Raw genomic sequence first — 21,654 nt, forward strand, 5'->3', positions numbered from 1 at the left:
GAGTGTTTTGCATAGTTACTGAAAACGGTGGGGGTGCGGCAAAGACGAAAAACCCAAAGCTGGTACCTGCTCACCTCGAGTGGCCGTACGGAATACTGCTCACTGGACTATGGATTTGATCCTTAGCCATCCCTCAGATACGCACTAGATTCCGCTGCCAACTAGTCGTCCCAGGACCCGAGAGTGTCCATCAAGATCGGCGGTCGTCGCCAATAACGGGCCACCCTCGATGTCCTGGTGGATACTCCTAGTTGAACGCTGCATGAGCGAGTATGCACATCCTCTTTTCTTCGCTTAAGAGAAAAAAGAGAGCGTTTCTGCTTTTCTTATTGGCATTTGTCCCCTGATTGACTCCGTAGTTGGCCATATCACCGACAAGCTTTCTAGGATGCCCTGTCAAAGTCGACTGATTCCAGGCTTTTGCTGTGAAAACAACCCAACTTCACAAAGTTCTATCCCTGCAAGGTCTGTAACGACGGCAGTACCAAAACGACCATCCATAGGCCAGTGAGCTGACGATCCATGGGACCTGGGGTATGGGTGCACTTCTCCGCTGATCGCCCCCGGGTGTCCCGTTCGGGTGGCTCAGTTAGCAGTGTGAACCCGTCAATTCACCCCTGGACCTGCAAGTCGAACTTCGTGAAAGCCCTGCCAGGCCATCCACCTCTGTTCTGTCGTCCGTTCGTTTCTGTCGACATCGCCCAGATAGACATACGCTAAGCCGTCAACGATGGCGCGGCTATCGCAGCGTTGGTTGCCGCTCTACCTTCAATCGTTCCTTGCAGCAGTGGCATTTACGGCGACGTGCTACTTTCCCGACGGCGGCGAGTCGAACCGAGATGTGCCTTGCTCATCGGACGAATTCACCGCCTGCTGTCGACATAACCATGTTTGCCTGAGCAATGGTCTTTGCATGCAAGTCGGCGATCAACCGTTTGTCATATCGCGGGGAAGCTGTACCGATCGCAACTGGGACTCTGTCAGATGCCCGCCTGTCTGTCAAGGGCCCGACGATAACCCCAGCGGAGGCGCCGTAATTGTCCCCATTTCGAGTGGGCGAGAGCCGAGATACTGCTGCCTTGGTAGTGTCGTGAGAGGATCTGAGACAACTTGTGTCAACGATGCAGAGCCTTTCACCCTCGATGATGGGGAAGTGGTAATCGGCTATGCTGCCCTTTCTGGCGTTGTGCGTGCGACCGCGCCGACCGAAACCAGCTCAGCACCTACTGCGACGAACAGCCCATCAGCTTCTTCTACACCTGGAGGCAACGGTCCATCTGATGGATCATCCTCCAGCAATTCCACGAACATCGCCATCGGTGCAGGAGTTGGCGTTCCGCTCGGAGTTATTGCCTTGGTGTCCATCGCATGGGCATTGTATGAGCGGAGACAGCGACGTAGATGTAATATTCCCCCAGAACAACTGAGGTTCGCTGAACACCCAATGCCTCCGCCTCCTGCTATGACAGGTTACAGCTCACAGCCCGAGCTTGTCCAGCATCCACCAGTTGAGCTTAATTCACGCGAAATCAAAAGGTGAACAGTCCTTAACCAGCACCTACGTTTTACAGGAGACTAACTGATGTGAATAGAACTTAATCTGATTCGACCACAGCACCTTTTGAGAGGAAGTGGGCTTGCCGTTCAAAATGCTGGGGACCTAAACAATGCATGGGAACGGGGGATATTGGCACTGGGCGTCGGACCAACTGATGATTTAAAGTTCTCCATTTCTCTGTCTCTTTGTGACACCTATCTTTGCGGAGCATTAATGTTTGTAGCTTATTAACTCTTGTGCTCTTGCTTCAACTGACTTATCCGTGCTGAACCTTTTCTTTTTGTGGCATTGTTTTGAGTATGACGTGTGTAACGCCTTTTTTTTTTTTTTTTTGGGGCGCCACCAATAAAAGTCTACTATAAGCTTAATTTCTAGCTAATGAGGACTAAAGTTTTTGGAATTTTGGGTGGGTCATACTGGCTATGACCAATAACAGTGCAGAAATTAAATTCAATTCATCTCAATGTTTACATATAATTACATAGCAGTGCTGGGCCTCCAATGCAAGAAATCAGTCTGCTCTATCACTTGTGAGCGGCCGAACGAGCATGTCCTTCAGAAACATAAGGAAAGGGTGCATCAGTGGCATCTCTCTTTCTTCAGAACTCTGAAATCTCCAGGTTTACTTTGAAAAGGTACCCTTGTGGTTGTACATTGCCTCAGAAATGGGAGCGTAGCGTGGACGCCACGCATCTTGAAGCCTGACTACACATGGCCGCGACGACCGATGCCATCCACCATCTCTGAAACTACTCCTCTGATACCTGCTGTACCAAGCAGAACTGCGTGCTGATTATGGGCCATTGTTCATAAAGTTCTGTTCTATTTCTCTAAACAATATTGCTCTTGGTTTGATCTCCCATTCAGTAACGTTGCGGAATTGCACTTTGGGCTCATTATGAAGGGGACTGATCAAACAAGTCTTGAGGAAGTAGTCACAGTGCAAATGGCGCGTGCTGCCGGAATACATGTTCCCAAGCTCCTGAGCTGTGGAGAACATGTCGGAGATTCATACAATCAGCTGTTTTTGATTCTGATGACAAGGCTGCCTGGGATATTCCTTGAGTACTCCAGTGATCTCTTTGAACACAACAATGAAGACAAGCTGAAGTTGTGCCTGGATTCAATACACCTATGGCAAATACCTTTTGACCAGAATCATATCTGTTCTGTGCTTGGAACACCCATCCGGAGCACTCGAGTGGCTAACCACATCATGGGTCTGTTTACGAGCGAAAGGGAGTTAACACAGTATCTTCTGGTTCCAGCTTTCACTTATAGTTTCAAGTCGAGAGCTGAATACGACAAAACATTCATGCGCGCAAAGCAAATTGAGCAACTTCCACATCAAGTCACCTTCACTCATGGGGGTTCAAAGCACAACACCCTTGTCGATCACAACCGGCATTTGTCCGGTTTTCTTGACTGGGAGTCAGCAGGCTGGCACCCTGAATATTGGGAGTTTACTACAGCGATGAGATTTGGACGGAATAGTTGGTGGTATCAAGTGGCTACGTGGATGGGAGTGGATCAATGCCTTGAGGAGCTGGATGCTGACATCGCGGTGAATCTATTGACTGTCCATGCATACATAGGGATGTAAGAAGACAAGCTGGGTGCGGTACGCTTAGTGTGTATTTTTATTTACTATGAGCAGTCAAGCCTGCGCCTTCTTGATTGCGAGAGCTTTTTCTCTCTCCTATCCCTTTTGGTGCGGGTGTAAAATCTGACTTGAGTTTCACTGAGGCCGTCGAGGATGGCGCGGTGGAAAATTCGCTCATCTTTCCGAATATCTTGAGAACAGCATGTAGGACAAGATAGCTAGATATTTGCAAGTGCAGAGGGTGTCTTCACTATTTTGTGATGATGAGCTCTGGGAAGACAAATGGATACATGTCCATGGACAGATAAAAGGACATTTATATATCTTTTGCCGTAGACTCGAAGACCAGCGTAGTCGCCGGCTGGAAATGTACTGAAACTCATCAATTGAGCCAGTTCCTTTTTTTTTTGGGTCCTGATTGCTTCCGGTTCCCTCACATGCCCTCGGGGGACACTCTGATGCATTCATGTCCCCTCATAGCACTGTGCCTGAACCTCTGAGATCCTCAGAGGAGGATGTTATTATGAGATTTTCATCCCTGGCTTTGGTATAACTTTCATGCATATATTGCATCGACGGTTATATACTTGCTATATTTACGCTTATGATAGCATTTTGAAACCACCTGGCTTCACTTACCATGGCGGGGTGTAGACGCTAGAATTGTTGAAATGCTGGTCGGTGAAAATAGATCCTTCTTGACTAGGTAGCTGGGCATTCAAATTGTGAAATCGTGGTAAATCTGCTGCCGCCTCACACCCTTGAAGTCAGCTCCGTCATACAGCACCAACTCTATACTAGCGAAGCAAGTTGCTAAACGGCCAATCAGCCCGCTGGAGAAGTAGTTTCATTCATATTCGCACATGTACGGCCTTTTAACACGAAAGGTCGAGGAAGTTGGAGCATACATGTTGCCCTAAGGGGAAGAGAAAGGCTGTTTTCACACTATAAGGAGATACTTCAGAAAAAAGGGAAGGAAAAGGAAAAGGAAAGGCAGAAAAAAAAAAAAAAAAAAAAAAAAAAAAGGTAGTCCGAATTATGGATGAGCACCGTAGAAAGGAAAGGGATTACGACGGCGTAAGCAGGCAAGAGAGTGAAAGTCGGAGGACGCTGAATCGACATTATAATTGCGCCAACCACAAGAAAAACAGTCAAAACATATTAAAGGAAGAAGCGACATGACCAGTTGCTCTGCAACAACAAAATCTCAGAAGTGAAGCAGGATTCACGATTTATGATTGCGGATGGAGCGGAGAACTTCAACGACAAATTGGTGGCTCATCCTCCAAAGCAAAACCAAAAGACGAACAGAAATATTAGACCTGACAAGGAATATTGGGTTTATGTAATGCACCGAGTAATCATTAAAAGACCACCGAAATAGGGAAAGAAAACATTCAAGTCAAAAAAACGCAAGGAAATTCGTCCACAACATACGGCTTGCCAATATGCTTTTCTATAAAATACGTTGTCGAAGCTTTCGAGTAAATGATCGGGAACAGACGACAATGCAGCAGTTGAAGAACTCAGCTGTGAACATGGTGGGATAGGGGGCTGATTCTGGCGCTGTATCGGCTTGTCCTCGAGAGGGCGCTAACATCATGTTTCCCTGGGAAATAATTAGTATGCTGGGATGGGCTTGGCCACAATTGAACATAAACTTGAGCAACTCACCATCACAGCAAGCCCGCACATTCTCCAGCCGATCAGCCTCCCGGTCTTGTCTCTCAATCACACGCCTCAGCTCCTCAGCACTGTCATTGCTAGCAGCACTCGTACTGTCAATGCTTCCACCAGCATTGCCGTATCTGCTCCTACGACTTGAGAACGTCGATTTAATCCCTGAAGACCTGAACACATTGCTGATCCGGGTCACAGAGCCAGGTCTTGTCTGGTCGGGTCGCAAGGATGAACCCGGGCGACTAGACGGAGACGGCGATGGCTGGTTCGGAGTCACTGGCCGACGAAGCGTGGGAACCGTCTCAACAAACTGTTTGGAAATTGTACGAGCAGCCCGACTATTATGGGAAGAGATTGATCTTCTCGATTCCGCTTGCCGGGAGTTCCGTCCATTTGTTGCGTTGTAATCACTACCAGCTTCCCACACCACATCCTGCTCCTCAGTTTCATCATCGGTAGTTCGAAGGAGCAAATATGAGAGAGCATTGAACCATGTCTCATGGCGTTGGCTTGTTGCCGCCGTAAACTTGAGTGTTCGACCAGGCGTAATGATCTCCAAACTCTTCCGATGAAGGCCGGGTGGATAGGGGTTATCGTCATTGACAACACGAACAGCTTCAATGGCAACGCTCTTGGACCTTTGCTGGGACTTTGCAAGCACTTGAGGATCGTGGGGACCCCAGTATAATGTCCGAGTGTACGGGTTAACCCAGAAGTATCGTTGATGCCTAGTGTTCGACATATCCGATCTACCAAGCTTGCGGGTGTACTTCCACAAAAATTCCCCAATCATTGTCTGCGTAATGGCTTGAATCATGCGAGGATCGGCACCGGATTCAAAAGGATATGTCGCTTTCGCGATATTAAACCTTTCATCCAGCTCCGAGGCAAAAGACGATATGGAGGACCGGCGAGACGCCATGCTGGTACTCGTACGGCGAAACTTCGTCTGTGGAGTGCTTTGATTTCGGGCTGAATTACGGCTGGGCTGCTCGCTTGGCGTACGCGGTCTGATTTGGCTGGAACTGCGGTACGATGAAGCTGGAGCAATGGGCGGTCCCATCACGCTTGGAGACGCCTCTGAAGATAGTCTCTGCGATGCTGCAGCGATGGTCTGTTTATGATCAACGGGAAGGGGTGGAACGGAAAGGCTGTTGCCCAGGCGTTGACTGCCAGAACTATCAGGTCGTCTAGTCGCATTGTTCGGGCGGAGCAAGCCTGTCTGGGCAGAGGATAGCTGTTTCGCTTTCGGCGTAGTCAAGGGAGAGCTTTGCGTGCTTATTATAGCAGCTTGTGCTTGGCTACTTTCGATGGCAGTCACTGGGCGACTGGCTTGACGTTCCATGAGAAGCTTATCAATCTGGAAGCCGGTCAAGATGGTCTGAGAGGATATTTCCGCAGTGCTGATTTGAACTTGAGAAGATCGTTCACCCGTTTCCAGTACCTCAGTCAGGGCAGTCTGACTACCCTGGCTTTCTGTCTCAATTTTAGGTAAAGGCGAAGTACTGATTCCTCTATCCATAGTCGAAATCTGAGACTGAGTGGCGCGATCGGTCACTTGAGGCGGGCAGGGCTGAGCTCCTATACCGTTCAATTTCAAGGTATCCGTGGGCGGCTCTACACTTAGGATCGTGGGTACAGGTTTCACGGGCAGGAATTCCACGCATTGAATATTGGACACTTCTAGAGCCATAGGAGGCACAGTAGGGAAAATCGCCTCCTTCGGGGAGGTTCCAACCTCAAAGATAGTTGAGAACTCAAGGACCTGGGCACGTTTTGATTCGGGTAGGGAGACGGGAACGGCTGCAAGGGGGTTCGTGGATGTGGATTGAATTGATGACATAGCCAGATCCAACGAAGATTTTGATGGTGTAACAGCAGGAAGAGAAGGGCGACTATCCTCAAAAGCAATGACCGACATATCCATGCGCACAGAGGGTCGCCGAGATTGAAGATCAATTGGCATTGGCGAGATCGGGGCAGTCTGCTCGGAGTAAATTGGGGAAATGTCTAGGATGGTCGGTTCCATTGGGAGCATAACCGGAGAGGGCGGTGTCTCGATGGTAGCATGAAGAGAGTCATAATTGGCATCTGTGTCCGGTATTTCTGGCGCGATATCAATGGTAACAGCAGGCTCGCTTTTAGCCAGGAGGGGAGTTTCCATGGGCATACACTGGGTGGCAGAGTCAATGACGATTCTTTCAAAGGTGGTGAACGCGTCTACTACTTCGCGCGGCGCTGTCGACGTCTCTGCGTCCTTATAATCGGAGGTAGTTTCGGGGGGGGAAACAATTTCGAATTGTGCAGGGACTGCTGGCGGAAGGGGTTCAGTCATAGTACAAGAATCAACCATGACTATTTCCCTTGCTGTTACCGGTCGGCTTGAATCCGCAAGCGTCGCGAAACTTTGACGGCGGCTTGGAGTAGACGTCTCAGACATGGTGCTTGAACGGAGAGGCGCCCCAAACTCGCTGTCACTTCCAGCTCCAGCTAAACCACTGAGTTCGGCAAAGAGGCTTTGGCCCCCAGAGATTTCCCTTTGTCGGGGGCTCTGTGGGGGGCTGTTTAAACTTGCCGGAGAATCACGAGGACTTAGCGGGACGCTTCCTTGCCGTATATGTGACTCCTGTGACACACGCCCTCGTCTTCCACGACTCATTTTAATCCGATAGCGTGGTGGCTGGTGTTGAACAGGAGTTCGCACTTCAATATATTCGTCCTCATCTCCAGACGTCGAGGCAGTGCTGGCAAAAGACATGGGCCTGGTAGAATTGAGTTGCCCGGATCGTCGAGGCCGAATGGTACCCGTATGCATAGTGCGGGATTCAGTCTCCGTGAGGTCATCGCTGCTTTCATCGATGAAATTCTCAGTGCCGGTTTGGAAAGCTTCGCTCTCAGTAGTGACCTCACGCTCGTTAGCGGTCTCGAAGGCCTCAGTTTCATTGGCTGTCTGATAGGCATCGCTGGTTGTGCTAGATTCAATTCCGGAGTTGCCATATGAAACAGCCCGTTTATTTGGTCGAGCGACACGAGTTGGACTTGGTTCACCTTCGTCTTCCCATTCTGGCTCCGCAACTTCGATCTGTGTGATACCTTTTCTTCCAGCTCCAAGCATCTCAGGGCGTGCCGGCTTCTTGAAGTTGTCCCCTTTGGGTTTTTGGCGCCTATTATGTGAGCTAATTGGGCGGACTGGCTCTGCGCGGCGCTGTTCCAGCTCGTCCCTGGCGTCTTGCAACATGCGCTTCAGCTCTATTTTTTCGGTCTTCTCTCTATGAATCGTGCCCTTTAAGGTTTGAATCATACGGTGGGCATGATGCAGAGAGCTTTTCAAGGTCTCGGACTCCAAAAGACCATGACGGGGCGTTGGTTTGTTTGGCGAAGGAGGTGGAGAGTTCTCGGGGGTTAGGTCATCCGATGCCTTCCTGTTATCCTCCGAGTTGGGGTCTTTCGCTGAGTCCGCTTCGTGTTGACGTAGTTTTGCGGCGACGGCTTTAGCTAGTTCCTGGTTTTGCCCTGCTAACTCATCAACCTTTTGCTGAAGAGCATTGCGCTCAGATTCCCCAAGAGTTATGTTCCGTCTGAGAATATGAAGTTCGGAATCGAGAGCCTTCTGGGTAGCCATATTCTCCTCAACAAGTCTGCCATTGGCTTGTTTCAGCTCGTCCAGTTCCCGTTGGATGTTGTTTTTTTCCACCGTGAGCGCATTCAGATTATTTGTCAAACGGCTTTCACGGTCAGAAGCTTCTTTGGCGGCAGCGAGGAGATCATGTGTTTGGGTTTCTAAGCTCCAGTTTTCATCCTTGTACCGCTGTTCGCTCTCATCCAGTGCCCGAAGTCGTTGTGTAAAGCCTTCGGCTTCAAGTTCAAGGTGAGACTTTTCAAGTGTGAGGGCTTTGATCGCTTCTTCTCTTTCTGCAAGCAGCGCCTGCAGTTGACGGACTTGAGCGAGCAGAGAAGTACTGATTTCGGTTGCGAATTCGATGTCATGTACGCGGCTCGAGGGCTGGTTGCGCTGCTTTCGAGAAGGCACGGTAACCTTGGAGGGTGAATTGGTAGCTTGACTGGAGAACACGGATGGACTTGCATGATGCTGTCAAAGGGGGTTAGACATTGCGATCAGCAGGCCTTAGTATTGAAGAGCTTACACGAGAATCCAACGACGGGGTGGCCAGGCCATCTTCCTGGCCCGTTAGCCGGACTTTTGGACCGAGCGCAACTCGAGCGGTCTCACGACCAATCTCGTTGTACTCCCTCTCCAGATCATTGAGTTTCCGCCGTAAATCGGGTCCGATCTCACCGTCTGTATGTTGTTGTTCGACCTCCTTTAACTTGTCCATGAGCTCTCTCTGCTGTTCTATGAGGGCGGTGCCAAGATTTGACGTTTCCTCCAATCTGCGTTCTGTTTCAGCCAAATGCGCCTCGAGAGCACGTTTCGCTTGCGCAGGCGAGGACGTGTTGAGGGTGAAAAGCTGCGCGTCAAAGGAGGAATAACGGTGCGGTTCGCGTTGCGTATGGTTTCCAGCCGGCGTACTGGAGACAAACGGGTCGTCCAAGTCCACCCCATTGTCACCAACGGCCCCAGCAGCATACATAGGAAGAGAATCGGCCATGATTTGCGATGAGATCTTCAATGGCCGGGAAGCGAGCTATGCGGATAATATCATTGTTTGTAGCCCAGCGACTTCTTGCGGTAACCGTCGGCGAGAAACCCTGGAACGAGGCGAACGCTAACCTGGAAGAGTTGAGCTTAACTCGAGGGTCCTTCTCACCAGTTTATCGCCACAGCATTCCATACATAGCCCCCTGTTGAGTTGGTAGGCAGTAGGGAGTACTACTGACAGTAAGGCGACAGGCTGGTTGATTGAATGTCTGAGTTGTCCAGATTCACGACGCGTTATTGGGTGGCTGCCGCGAGGATGATGTAGGTTGCCAACACACAATTTGTGGACTTCCAGGTGCAAAGCATCAATAACAAAAAAGAAACAAGGAAAATAATGGGAAAAAAAGAAAAAACAGATAAATGAATGACTGATCTCCCACACTGTCACTGCATGCCAAAAAAGCAACGAATTGTATTGCACGGAGAACACACAACACGTCGACAGTGGCAGCTGGGGCGGGGATGGGGAAGAGACAGAGAGAGAGAGAGAGAGACAGACTGCGAGGCGAGTGAGAGAAAGGAGAGCAAACCTTAACTAAGCCAGCGAAAAGCCGGAAATTGCTCGTTTTAGCCTTATTCTGGAAGCGTATCAGGATGGTCATCGTTACAGTGGTCTGACTGCATAACTACAGCAGCAGTTCTCCATCCCAAATCGCAGAGTTGTAGTTACAGAAGATGGATGCATGGCCCTTACCCTGACACTCCAACAGCTATGATTGAGATGTCCCTCTGTTTTTCTTTACTGCATACTCGCATGCTCTTTTGAGCGTGCTGTGCATCCTGAATCCTGATTTTCCCCCCAACCTGTTGGTAATTACCGTACCGCGCTAAAATTTTGTTTCATGCGTAGATGACTAAGCCATATCTCATCTGATAATAACTCACGAAACCAAAAACAGCACCATCGCGAGCGAATCCGTCGCCGTTCGCAGCACCAGACCCGGCTTGTCCTCAGCGACCGCAAAGATGGACGAAGCCTCCTCGGAACAACCCATAGCCCCCATTGCATTTAAAAAGCGCTCCGCAAAGGCCAAGTCTAGTGTGCGCAAGAAAGCTCCGTCGCCACCACCCGCTGCCGATTCGGATTCTGATCTGAGCTCCTTCGAAGACGACAATGAGGGCCGCGCCGTCAAGCGCCGGCGCAAGAATGCCGTCATAACAGCGTCTTCCACATCTGCCCCGGCGAATCGACAAGAGTCTGACGAACCGTCTGCAGCTCGTCCGCTCCCTGCCGGAAACGACGCCACTAAACACTCAAATTGGTACGATGAAGAGGCTGGCAACGATGAGCTCAGCGCGAAGCACCTCCTCGGGAAGACGCGAAGCCGCCCAGGTGCCCCTGAAGGAGGACACGACGGAGTCTATCGAGGATCCTCAAAGTACCAATCATTCATTCAGAAAAATCCCGACGCTCCCTCAAAGCAGTTCGGCCCGATAAAAGCACCAACCAATATCCGCACGGTCACCTTTACCGACTTCGCTCCTGATGTGTGCAAGGACTACAAGCAGACAGGATTCTGTGGGTTTGGCGACACCTGCAAGTTCCTTCATGCCCGAGAAGACTACAAACAAGGCTGGGAGCTCGACCGTGACTGGGACAGCCAAACAAAAGGCAAGAAAATTGTCGGTCGCACGGTGGCTTCTGCAAACAGAGATAAGAAGCTCGACGAGGATGGGAGCGACGACGAAGATGAGATGCTGGAGTCCATTCCTTTTGCCTGCATCATCTGCAAGCAGCCCTACAAGAACCCTGTGACAACAAAATGCGGCCATTACTTCTGCGAGTCATGTGCTTTGCAACGGTATCGGAAGAATCCCTCCTGTGCAGCCTGTGGTTCAGGAACGGGAGGTGTCTTCAATGTTGCCAAGAAGTTAACCAAACTCCTCGAAAAGAAACGGGAGCGAGCGCAGAGAAAGCGGGAAATGGCCATTGAAGCCGGAGAAGAAGTGGGTGAAGAGGAGAGTGAAGGGTGAATACCGCCAGATTTACATCAACAACTGCGCACAACAACCCCAAACAGACTGGGAAGTGTGAAGTGAACATGCCAGCTAAAGTCTTCAAAGTATGGAGGGACAAACCCCTAGGCCCCAGTGTATAAGACTGCTGTCACCACAGTATAACTTCTCCATAACTCCTCCCTATACCCATTAGCTGGTTGAAGGTACCATGAACCCTTTCAGTTTCCCACTGGTATAAAAACAATCAAAGAGGCTCAAGTAAGGCATGTTTACCTGTCTTGCTGTCCTCTCTACACGGTTTACCAGCTCTATCTGGTGATCCCAAATCACCTGGGAGTGGCTTCAATATACCTGTCTAATATCTTCCAGTGTTCTTCCCCGAAGTAAAGCTCATCAGCTTCTCTCGAGTCAGATAGAGATAGGAATTACAAACCAAGAGAATTTGCTCGCATGCCATCCTTCTTGATCCATCGCCGTGGCGATAGCCATACCACCTGACTACGGCTCCTCCTTTCCCCCCCTAAAAACAGAATCTCCATGAGCTGCACATCTCCGCAAACATTTGTTATTCTCACTTTCTCCTTCACTGGTTGCCCAATAATCACCTTCACATCACCAGATCATTCACTTCTTTTGCCTCTTTATGAACACACTAGCAATGCCTGTTCAGCAAAATGCTGGATCTACATGATCTGACACCCTGGGGATCCGCTTTGGCCCCCCTCCCGAGCATCCCAGAGGTTGCTTTCTTAGAAGTGGCCATGAGGATTCAATGGGTGTGTAAAAAAAGCTTCAACCCCTTTTGCCGCGTCATTGACTTCCTTCGTGGCTCTAACAATCTTGTTTACGTTGTCGAGTTCGATGATGGAGAAAAGTATGTGATTCGCGTCCCAGCAACGGGCCGGGGAGGCAGCCTTGCCGAGGCGTGCATTTATAGCTCTGGCTCACGCCATGCAATATATATCCGAGCCGTAACGAGCATCCTTATTCCCGGGATATTCGCCTTCTATAACAGCTGCAACACTCCCGACGCCCCATTCATGGCCTTGAGCTTTGTACATGGCTGCCCTGCGGATTTAACATGGTTTGAACCATCGGGACTCGACGCTTTGGAAGAGTGGCGAGTTAAGATCTTGGAGAGCCTTGCAGGGGCAATGTCACAGCTTCAAGGGCTCGAATTCAGCCACGTTGGTTCCCTATTCCCTACGGGCAATGCTCTGATAAGGGGGCCTTGTTATCGCTGGGATTACGGGACCTTTGGAACAAAGGATTATGGGAGGGTCCTTAAGGTCGAAGACTTCGGATCCTTTACCTCCTCGCAAGCGTATCTCCAGTATTGCTTAGCATCCCGCCCAGATGGAGAGATCTATCGCAACCCTAGTATCAACGCAGGCGCTCAAAAGATCCTAGATATGGCAATTTCGTGCCTGCCACACTTTACAACTGAAGAATCCGCCGATGCGACGTTCGTCGTCGGCCTCCCAGATTTCAATTGGCAAAACATTATGACCGACGGTGCCGGAAATGTTACTAGCATAGAGGACTGGGACAACGTCCAAACCAAGACTGGACGTCTTTGGTACTTGACTATTCCTCGATTGATCGCTACGGACTGGAATCCGGCCTTGTACCGCCTTAGCACCTACGCGGCGTCGAACGAATTTTCGGGAAATTCCAGGTGCTGTAAAATATTTTGTCAATATGTCAATCTGTTTATCTGTGAATCTGTATACTCGACAACATACCCTGAAATCCCCCTTGACGAAGGAGACCTTGTGACTCAGGCGCTCCCTTTCTGCATGCGCTTTTGCGCGCTGGATCTGATATCCATTATTATTCAAGCCCACAACATTGCACCCCGTGAAGGTTGCCATCTCCCTGGCTGGTCGTCAAACTCCACAACCCACATCCAACACATGCATATCTGGGCTCAAATTAATCCTACAAGCTAAGTAATGCTCATGTCGTGCAAGAGCCTGCTGCAGCGGTTCGCCAATCGCAAAGCGGCAGAGATGGAAAGACTGTGCCCATGCTTCCTCGTAGATATCTGTGGCTAGATCGTAGTAGCTGCCACACATCCGTTAGCAACCAAAATCATGTCGATGATCTTAATAGACAGAAGCGGCAGGTCTACCTGCTCACAAGAGACATGTATTCGCTTATCCTTCCGTCTCGCTCATCCTCGGTATCGTCTCTTGCTTTCCCACCATCGGCTTGCCAGAAGTTCAGATAGCTATTCGTGATTTCACGGTGTGATTTGCTATCCTTCTTCAACATGGACAGGAACGCATTCCGCTCCTCCGCCGATTTCGCATGCATTGGTTCAACAGCTGGCGTGAAGCGATCTTCCTCACGGTCCTGGGAAGGTAGCGAAGGCATGATTGATTGCCGGACCTGGGGGTAGCAGAGTTTTGCTGTGGAAGCAAGCTACATTTCCCATATCCCGCCTGGATGGCGGCCGTATTTATATCCCAACGAGATAATTTGGTATCACCTATCTCTAAGAACTTGATACTCAAAAAAAATCAGGCATCTCCATTTCCAGCACCCTAGATCGACTTTCGGGATTTGCTCCTACTTTCAGAGAAGCTGATCAATCCAACATTATCGGAGCCAATGCCCCTGTCTAGCGTTGGATAGGACTCTTCTCGAGGGATGATTTGCAAGATACCGTCGGTGGTGTTGGAAGCTCAGGGGAACTGAAGGCCCACGGGCTGAATTGAGAGCATCCGACGGACATCACACCACATCTTCCTCGACGAGCCGGCGCACGGAATGTTGATCGACGATCTCTGTTAGAGCTAACTATCTCGTTGAGCCAACAAAAAGGTCACGTGAAGTATGAACTCGGTCGTCTGTCTTGGTTGATGAATGCGCGGAGGCCGTGTGCAAGGTGCTGATGGACGGAACAACGTGGAAGAAAGCCCAGCGAACAAGCGGAAGCAATAGCGCAAGACCATCGATCCACGGGTTTGTCATTTCCACCCTACCGCCCAGCGCCCACACCTTTAACTACATGAATACCCAGGCTAGAACCTGATGTGCCCCGACTTGATCCAATGTATGGGAATTCGGCCATTCAGAGCAGTAACGCAGCAAGCGGACGGTCATACTTAATTCATCTCGTATTAGATGACGCGTTTTAACCAAGAAAGCGGCCCAAAGGAAAGGTTATCAACACATAATTCGAAGCCTAAACAGTTTAAGCGGGCACTCAAGCGAAAAACCGGTATCAAATACCCAAAGGAGGGATAGCTGGCCGCCTCTAGACATAAATTCATTCACTTCCTGTCAAAAAACTCCTCAACCCGATCAATTAGATCAGCCTTTTTGCCAGTCCCTGAAAGATTATGGCTTGATAAAAAGTCTTTCAGAATCGTCACTGTAAGCTATGGTATTAAGTTAACCAAATGTCCGACACCACAAATGGCAATGAAATACAAAAATCAATTTCAAACCTTATTCAAACTCCCTTTCTCATAGTGCATCTTTACTTCCGCGTCTCCTGTGCTTTCTGCTTTCACTCGTTTAGTGGCTCGTTCGTCGCCTTCTGCCTTTCTGCTAGGTGCCGGCCGTTTGGCTAAGGTGGAAGTAATCGGCTTCGAGTTTTCGAGTAGTCTCTTCTGGGTTTCCAGTTCTTCGCCCCATTCGAGAACATGCTCGCCAGCGCGCTTATTGCAGAGTTAGCGAGGATTCAATTGATACCATAAGATCCAATGCTCAGCCTGTCAACACATATTGGAAAAAGTCACACAAACTTTATCAATTTGTTTGTATTTGGGGATAGTTTTATCCTCAGCCTGGTCTGGTAAGTCCTCATCAAGAGCCAGAGCTTGAAGAATGCGGTAGTGCCATTGTAGTGCTGTCCAACAGTTAGAGTCCGTGGATGGGAATGGTGGTAAGTGACTTACATGGATTTGGGTATCTCTGCGGATCATACCGCCCCTTGGGAAGTTGTAATACTTGGATGATTTCCCTCATCTTGTCGATCAAAGGTTCGGGTGCAACAATATTATGAGTCTCAGGGTTCTGGCGGATGTCATCTGCAAAGGGCAGAGGCTGAATCCACATGCCTGGAGGAATAACCTGGGCATCATTATCATCCAGCTTCTCCTCACCGGGAATCAACGCTGCCATCACAGGAGCTGCATTTTTCCGAGCGACAAACCAAACAAGGGCGAACTTTTTCTGCTTCAGAAGTGTCTGCTGCAAGGCCGAAAAGACACGAGTAGAGCCGACGAACCCTGCTTCGGAAGGGTATATAAATGTTGACTGCTTGGTTGACGCCCAGATCGGAAGCGACGACATTGGCTTAAACCCGATAATGCGAATGACCGGGTCGCCGAAATTTCTTAAAGCACTCTGCTCTTCTTGCGTGAATGCAATATGTTCTCCGCCAAATTTGTAAGCCTTTCGGATTTCCCATTTCTCTACTTCCCGGGCAGAATCATCCGCAACGAGGGTGGTCACACCCTTCACAATCTGCGGCTGTTCTCCTCCGAGCCACACGTAACAGCTTCTTGCAGGTGCTTGCCGCTTGAATATAAGAAACCCACTGACGGATATTCTAAATTCTGGCCCGAGCTCCAATGGCAAGTTGGAAAATAATGCACGTCGAGGGACAGATTTTGAGTGGATCGAAGACAAAAGACTGTTCAAGATCGATATCCCATCTGCGCCGCTAGTTTTTGTGGAAGTGCAAGAGTAATCTGGTGCTTCTGGGTCTGTGGGGGAAGCTTTGTATATCATATCCTGGACAGTTCTTTATCAGCGCTAATCGGCGAGAGCAGTATCAACAAAGACTTACATCGTAAAATTTGGACGTATCGAAATCATGATCCGGAGTGGAAATGGAAAAGAGCTCAATAACCACTCCCAAATCATACAAGTCTTTTGCACGCACTGTGGCGGCGGATTTCAATACTTTATCCTTTGAATGCGGGTTATCATTATCTGTGACGATGAACAACCGTCTGGACGAGAAATTTGGTGCTTTCGTCGTAAAAATCTGGTTAGCGCAGAACAGCACGTTCGCCATTGATACGGGTTCTTTAGACGGAACCAATATTTCAGCGGCTCTATCCTCGTCTTCTACCAAGGCGCGCAACTCCTTGACGTCGGATGCTGCCGGGACATCAAGATCTGTGAAGAGATAACAATGAGGATAAGGAAGGCTTCCTCTTCCGTCTTCATCATCATCGTAGAATTTGGAGGACTCTGTCCCATATAGCAAGACACCGATCATATCCTTTGGGTTTGATATGATACGTTGTTGCATCAAGTGATATGCACACTTCAGGGCCGCGGTGGCTGGAGATTCCGGTCGGGCTCTCTTCGAGGTAGGGTTCGGCGCGGCTGTCAACATGGATTCGCTGACTTCGATAGCAAACAAAACAGCATCTTTGACAGATTTGTAGCCCTGCTCTAGTTAACGGGCGCAATCCAGCCCAGGCAACTTGGGTGTCCCTCACACTGTCATCAACCTCTTCCTCCTCCTCAAAGCTATCATCCTCTCGATTGTACTCAGATTCGGCCATTGTCACCGAGTAAAACCAAAACAAACCCCAGAGTCCTCTTTGAAAATTGAAGGCAAATTCTCAGATATTGGGCAATTGAAAAGTGCGATTCATGGTGAAGTCCTGCGCCGCTCGTTTTGTCGCTTGGCTTGACTGCCGTCGACACTGCAGCCTAGCCAAAGCCACGCGCGATGAGGTAATGCGGGCGACGCGCCCCATACCGGAAAAATGAGCTTTTCGGGCAACCGTCGGAAAACGTTTATCCGACGCGACCCGTTGAGCCACGGATCGCAAGCTTGAAACCGTAGATCCACCATATATTTACAATGCACGTATAAAGGGTCCGAAACGTATAGAATTCGGAACGTATGATGCACCAATTGAGGGTTTTGAACCCGATTCGGAAGCTTTTTAATTGCTAGAAATTAACTACTAAGTGTTTACAGAACCACCCGCACAACCCGAATCGTAATGAATTTTTTTTTTTTTTAAATTTCAGGAGCCTCCTCACCGGTCGGAGTCTCTGGTTCGGGGACAGGGCGTAAAGCGAGCGCAGAAGAATCGTCAGGGCGAGCCCATTCGGGCCGCTTGATCGTACTTTCGAGCAAATCGGCTCCGCTGCCTCCAGTTGGAGACAGGCCCGACGCAGATAGGTTCGGCTGCGACTGAACGAAGGGAGAAGGCGTGATCGGAGTGGGGGAGGGGGGGGGAGGAGCGGACGCAGCAGAGGGCAGGGCAGCAGCAAATCGGCCTATCTTGGCTGCTGATTCGCAAATGGTTTCTTCTGCCTTTCGCTTTTTCTGTCATCAAATATCAAAGTCAGTTCAATTCATCCCGACATTGCATCAAGTATACTGACCGCAGAAGGTAAACAATTGGACTTTAAGTCCCGGCGGATGTCGGCCAAGGTCCTTTCAATATTCTATATATATAACTGCATTAGCATGAGTTGAATGTATGATCTCCAATCAGTTCAACCTACCTTGACAGAGCGGAATGTGTGCTCCGCAAGCTCTTTTTGTTCGGCTTGGATAGACACAAGCTTTTCCAACGCTGCCAAAGTGGCAGCACCAACTTCAGCGTTAAAAGGGGGGGGAGGGGGGGAGTTGTCAGTTTGGACCGACGGGGGTGCCATTTTGGCAAGCATTTCACTGAGACCAGCGGCCCGTTCCGCCATGCTGGTTTTCAGTTCTTCTCGGAGCGTCGCGTTCTTAAGCCTGAGAAAATCGTCATGGTCAGACAGCAATGCTGCCACTTCCTTCTGCATCTCTGAAGGGACAGGAGCACAGGCTTTTTTATCTCCTGCACAATTGGTGCAGGCCTTGGCGGTTCCTTGCTTGCGTGAACAAGGCTTGTCGATGTGCGCCGTATATACGAACGTTAAACAGCGACCACAGAGTGTATCGCCCATAGCGGGCTCTTCTTTGACAGCCGAGGGCTTTCGCCCTGGCTTCTTCTTTGCGGACATCGGGGAGTGCTCGTCCTGAGCTGCTGCTAATTTACGCGTTTGCGGAGCCATTTTTTGATATTTCTGCATATATTGTCCTTCAGTTTGCTGCAGTTCCTTATTTCATTCGAAATCCACCACTTACCTCGATATTGGAACAGGGGGGGAGGGGCGACGAGAAATATAATGAGCTTAAGAGAAGGAAAAAAAGAAAAGAAGAGAAGAAGAGAGAGATTTTGTGTGGGAAGAGATTATTATATCTAGCGTGTCCGCTTGATTGTTTTGGATTTCCTAATCGGGACGTGTCTATTTATACATTACTAAGTGCTAACTCATTTTGCTTAGAGCTCCTACGGCTGATTACGGCGAACGATAAAGAGATATATATTGAATATAGCGAAATTCGGCTCTTGCAAGCATTGATATAACAGAGCATTGCATTGAAGTCTAGATATCAAACCCCGAAATCTATTTTGAAGCACAAACTAACAGCCAATTTTGACCCGAGAAGGTACCTTTCATGTATTCAACTAGAATCTGCGTCTCTTTCGGGGTTTGCGACCAGTTGCGGCTGGCGCGGGTCTCTTTGAACAGGCAGGCCGATTTGTCGCAGTCTCAAAATAATCCTCCGTGATGTCCTGCAAAGGATTCCGATTCTCCTTGTCTGAATCGTCATTCTCTGGCTCCCGCGGGGCTTGCACTGCCTGAGCCGGACGTGAATCGGGTTCCCTGGGCGGCATACTAGATGTCAACTGGACCGCATCCAGAATTCCTGGCAAAGTCTCAACATGGACAGCCTTTGGCTTCCTTGGTCGGACCTTCCGTCGGGCGAAGTCGTCCGAATTGACATCTCTCAGTCCTGGTTTCTGTGTCAAGCAGTCCCAGAGCTTGAGTACAGAATCCCAGGTGTAGGTCAACGGGGTGGATGCGTCCCGTTTCGGACTGTTGTCATCAAGATATAGCTTCACGTATGCTGCTAAATTTGCATACACCTCTATTGCCATAACTGTCAGAGCAGAAATCATGGCAATTAAGATTTACCATTGACTTACGTTCAAAATACCATTTCCCTTGTGGAGCTGACTTCTCAAAATCGACACACGGCTTGACCCAGTAAAAGACTTCACAGAATTGGTCCCACTTGAACAATCGGGCAAAATAGCTGATCAGCTTTTGTCGATCGGTTATTTCATGGAGTCCGAAATCGGGATTCTCAGTCAAGCTGAGTTCAATACATTCCCTGACATGATCCTGCAAATGAGGTCAGTTTATACCATAACTAGGAGTTTAGGGACGTTGTTCCGACCTTCAAGCTACTCAAGGTCTTACATTTCCAACCTTTACAGAGGTCCGACATGCGCCTGGAAACTTCACAAAAATATGAGTCGTTCCCGGCTTCCCAGTCCTCAAGGCTCAGCACCTCCTGGACGGTATCCGGAATCGGGTCAGTATTTAATGTCGATATATAGGCCCATCGCACCCGATTTCGTATCTCGTGCTCCACCACTCGAACCCGCTTTTCAATCTCTGTATGATCAGAGAACGCTTCGGTTCGGGTACTTGTATTCGAACCGAACGATGCCCCTTGAGCCTTTGGCGTGCTGTGCAATTGGGGCCATGGGAACGTGCGAGCTGTCTTTTTTGGCGCTGGCGTGCTCTGTGTCTCCGACATTTTGGCTATCGGATTGCCGTGGTTCAGAGTGAAGTGAGGATGAACGAGAGTGAATGCTTGAATTTCGGAGGGGTTCGCTATCTATTATATAGTTGACTCGGAGCGCATTCAACTGCCCAAGTTGCTATTCGGATCCGTATCCATATTCCCCTACATTCTAAAATTCAACGCCACTAAGTGATTGATTTCTTTGAAATAGGCCGATCACCCAGGACGATGCAGATCATCGCTGACCTTGCATCCCTTAGGGCCAATTACAGGTCTAGGTGATCGGGATATTACAGTTGGTCTGCGGCACAGTTGGCACATTTTGCGGCTGCTCTAACATTCAACTTTGCTATAATACGTCCGATTCCCCAATCGAACAGCAATTTTCTTTCTAATTCCTACATACTTTGTCCCAAAGAAATTCCGCAGCAACCCTCACTGTTCCTGCAACTTGAAACTCAACCACTGCGGAAACCAGCGTATAAACCTCGAGCAAACATGCAACGTCCGAGGTACGTGAGGCGCATACAGGACTATATGTTTTGGAGAAGGCGACTTCATTTGCCATTCCCAGCCTCGCAGTTTCGAAGGCGCAGACAGCATGCCCATTTGTTGCGGGAATCGCAAGATTGCAATCGCGTTTTACCTTCAGTGGAATCCGACATTCAGCCGAACAATCAAACTGAGGAGTCAGGGTTGAATGTAAGACCTTGGATCCTCTGTCAGCCTGCATCATTCTAATCACTGTGTACAGGATGCAGCAAGTCTTTCAGATGCCTCTGATGCTCCGCCCGACGCTCTATCCGACACTCATTCTGAACCAGAAGACATCAGGGTACAGGAGATTATACAAGAAGCAGTGGCAGCTCTACCCATGGGATCAGTTGATAACAATGAATCACAACAGTATGAAGAGCCCGAATCCGAACCCTGGTTACAGACTATGTTACATCCAGTGCACCCGGTTGGCAATGGAGATTCCGATTTTCATTCACAACTAGAGGATTCATTGGGCGACCAGCCAGCTGAGACCTACATCCCGACTACAATGAATGACCCGTCGGAGGTCCTAGTCCATGCGCGTGCGGAGCCTGATGAAATGCTGGACCACTTCACGCTCGCTTTAGGATTATGGTGCGAAAAATCGGGAATATCTCGCCGACACTACGAGGCACTGCGGGAAGTCTTACAGATTCCCGAAGACATCGGTGCACTGAGATCTCTACCATTGGGGCTGAGCACGTTGAAGAAGAAATGCAGAGCTCAATTCCCTATGCTTCCCATCCGACGGGCATCCATACCGGCTGTTTCATTGAAAATGCCAACTCTTTCACCTGCCGAGAAGCGACTAATACAGACATCTCTCACATCTAATTTATTCTTTCAGGATCCTGTGGCTCTTTTGTCATTACTGGCAAGGTCTCCTGTATTTCGCAAGAAGATACATATTGGTATGGCCGACCTAGTTGACAACCCGACCGAATTGTGGCAATCATGGAGCTGGGGGAGCTCCATTAGGTGTTCGTCGGGTGACTTTGCATGGTACCCTGACGGGACACCAGTCTTTCCTT

At 49.3% G+C, this 21,654-nt stretch overlaps 6 protein-coding genes across 6 annotated transcripts; 3 read left to right on the forward strand and 3 right to left on the reverse strand.

The window, feature by feature from the left end:
• Positions 1–398: 398 nt before the first annotated feature.
• D8B26_006581 (uncharacterized protein) lies at positions 399–1,899 on the forward strand. Its single transcript, XM_003069463.2, has one exon. It carries the CDS (start codon positions 731–733, stop codon positions 1,538–1,540), a length of 810 nt encoding a protein of 269 aa, XP_003069509.2. The 5' UTR covers positions 399–730; the 3' UTR covers positions 1,541–1,899.
• A 2,123-nt stretch (positions 1,900–4,022) lies between these two features.
• Positions 4,023–9,941, reverse strand: D8B26_006582 (uncharacterized protein). Its single transcript, XM_003069462.2, has 3 exons — positions 8,987–9,941; positions 4,836–8,931; positions 4,023–4,770 (listed from the first exon to the last, which is right to left on the reverse strand). The coding sequence occupies exons 1-3, from the start codon at positions 9,449–9,451 to the stop codon at positions 4,688–4,690; spliced, it is 4,644 nt and encodes a 1,547-aa protein (XP_003069508.2). The 5' UTR covers positions 9,452–9,941; the 3' UTR covers positions 4,023–4,687.
• Positions 9,942–10,428: 487 nt separating this feature from the next.
• On the forward strand, positions 10,429–12,077 carry CWC24 (RNA-splicing factor). The gene has a single exon (XM_003069461.2). It carries the CDS (start codon positions 10,468–10,470, stop codon positions 11,473–11,475), a length of 1,008 nt encoding a protein of 335 aa, XP_003069507.1. The 5' UTR covers positions 10,429–10,467; the 3' UTR covers positions 11,476–12,077.
• A 57-nt stretch (positions 12,078–12,134) lies between these two features.
• On the forward strand, positions 12,135–13,324 carry D8B26_006584 (uncharacterized protein; the record flags this gene model as incomplete). The annotated part of the gene is made up of 2 exons (XM_066125230.1): positions 12,135–13,138; positions 13,303–13,324. The coding sequence occupies 2 exons, from the start codon at positions 12,135–12,137 to the stop codon at positions 13,322–13,324; spliced, it is 1,026 nt and encodes a 341-aa protein (XP_065981312.1).
• ERG6_2 (Delta(24)-sterol C-methyltransferase) lies at positions 13,031–14,059 on the reverse strand. Its single transcript, XM_066125231.1, has 2 exons — positions 13,595–14,059; positions 13,031–13,527 (listed from the first exon to the last, which is right to left on the reverse strand). Exons 1-2 carry the CDS (start codon positions 13,837–13,839, stop codon positions 13,350–13,352), a joined length of 423 nt encoding a protein of 140 aa, XP_065981313.1. The 5' UTR covers positions 13,840–14,059; the 3' UTR covers positions 13,031–13,349.
• Positions 14,060–14,134: 75 nt separating this feature from the next.
• On the reverse strand, positions 14,135–17,117 carry KU70 (ATP-dependent DNA helicase II subunit 1). Its single transcript, XM_003069458.2, has 6 exons — positions 16,932–17,117; positions 16,268–16,879; positions 15,372–16,212; positions 15,219–15,322; positions 14,919–15,131; positions 14,135–14,849 (listed from the first exon to the last, which is right to left on the reverse strand). Exons 1-6 carry the CDS (start codon positions 16,995–16,997, stop codon positions 14,742–14,744), a joined length of 1,944 nt encoding a protein of 647 aa, XP_003069504.1. The 5' UTR covers positions 16,998–17,117; the 3' UTR covers positions 14,135–14,741.
• Between the last annotated feature and the right edge of the window lie 4,537 nt (positions 17,118–21,654).

This window comes from Coccidioides posadasii, chromosome 3 (genome assembly GCF_018416015.2).
Source record: "Coccidioides posadasii str. Silveira chromosome 3, complete sequence".
Lineage (NCBI taxonomy): Eukaryota > Fungi > Ascomycota > Eurotiomycetes > Onygenales > Onygenaceae > Coccidioides > Coccidioides posadasii.

Coding starts and splice junctions, on each gene's coding strand:
- D8B26_006581 (XM_003069463.2), top strand. CDS start 731: ATGGCGCGGCTATCGCAGCGTTGGTTGCCGCTCTACCTTCAATCGTTC.
- D8B26_006582 (XM_003069462.2), bottom strand. CDS start 9,451: ATGGCCGATTCTCTTCCTATGTATGCTGCTGGGGCCGTTGGTGACAAT. Junction 8,932..8,986: donor CCCCGTCGTTGGATTCTCGT/GTAAGCTCTTCA, acceptor CCCCTTTGACAG/CATCATGCAAGTCCATCCGT. Junction 4,771..4,835: donor TGTGCGGGCTTGCTGTGATG/GTGAGTTGCTCA, acceptor ATTATTTCCCAG/GGAAACATGATGTTAGCGCC.
- CWC24 (XM_003069461.2), top strand. CDS start 10,468: ATGGACGAAGCCTCCTCGGAACAACCCATAGCCCCCATTGCATTTAAA.
- ERG6_2 (XM_066125231.1), bottom strand. CDS start 13,839: ATGCCTTCGCTACCTTCCCAGGACCGTGAGGAAGATCGCTTCACGCCA. Junction 13,528..13,594: donor TACATGTCTCTTGTGAGCAG/GTAGACCTGCCG, acceptor GATGTGTGGCAG/CTACTACGATCTAGCCACAG.
- KU70 (XM_003069458.2), bottom strand. CDS start 16,997: ATGGCCGAATCTGAGTACAATCGAGAGGATGATAGCTTTGAGGAGGAG. Junction 16,213..16,267: donor ATACGTCCAAATTTTACGAT/GTAAGTCTTTGT, acceptor AGAACTGTCCAG/GATATGATATACAAAGCTTC. Junction 15,323..15,371: donor GCAGAGATACCCAAATCCAT/GTAAGTCACTTA, acceptor ACTGTTGGACAG/CACTACAATGGCACTACCGC.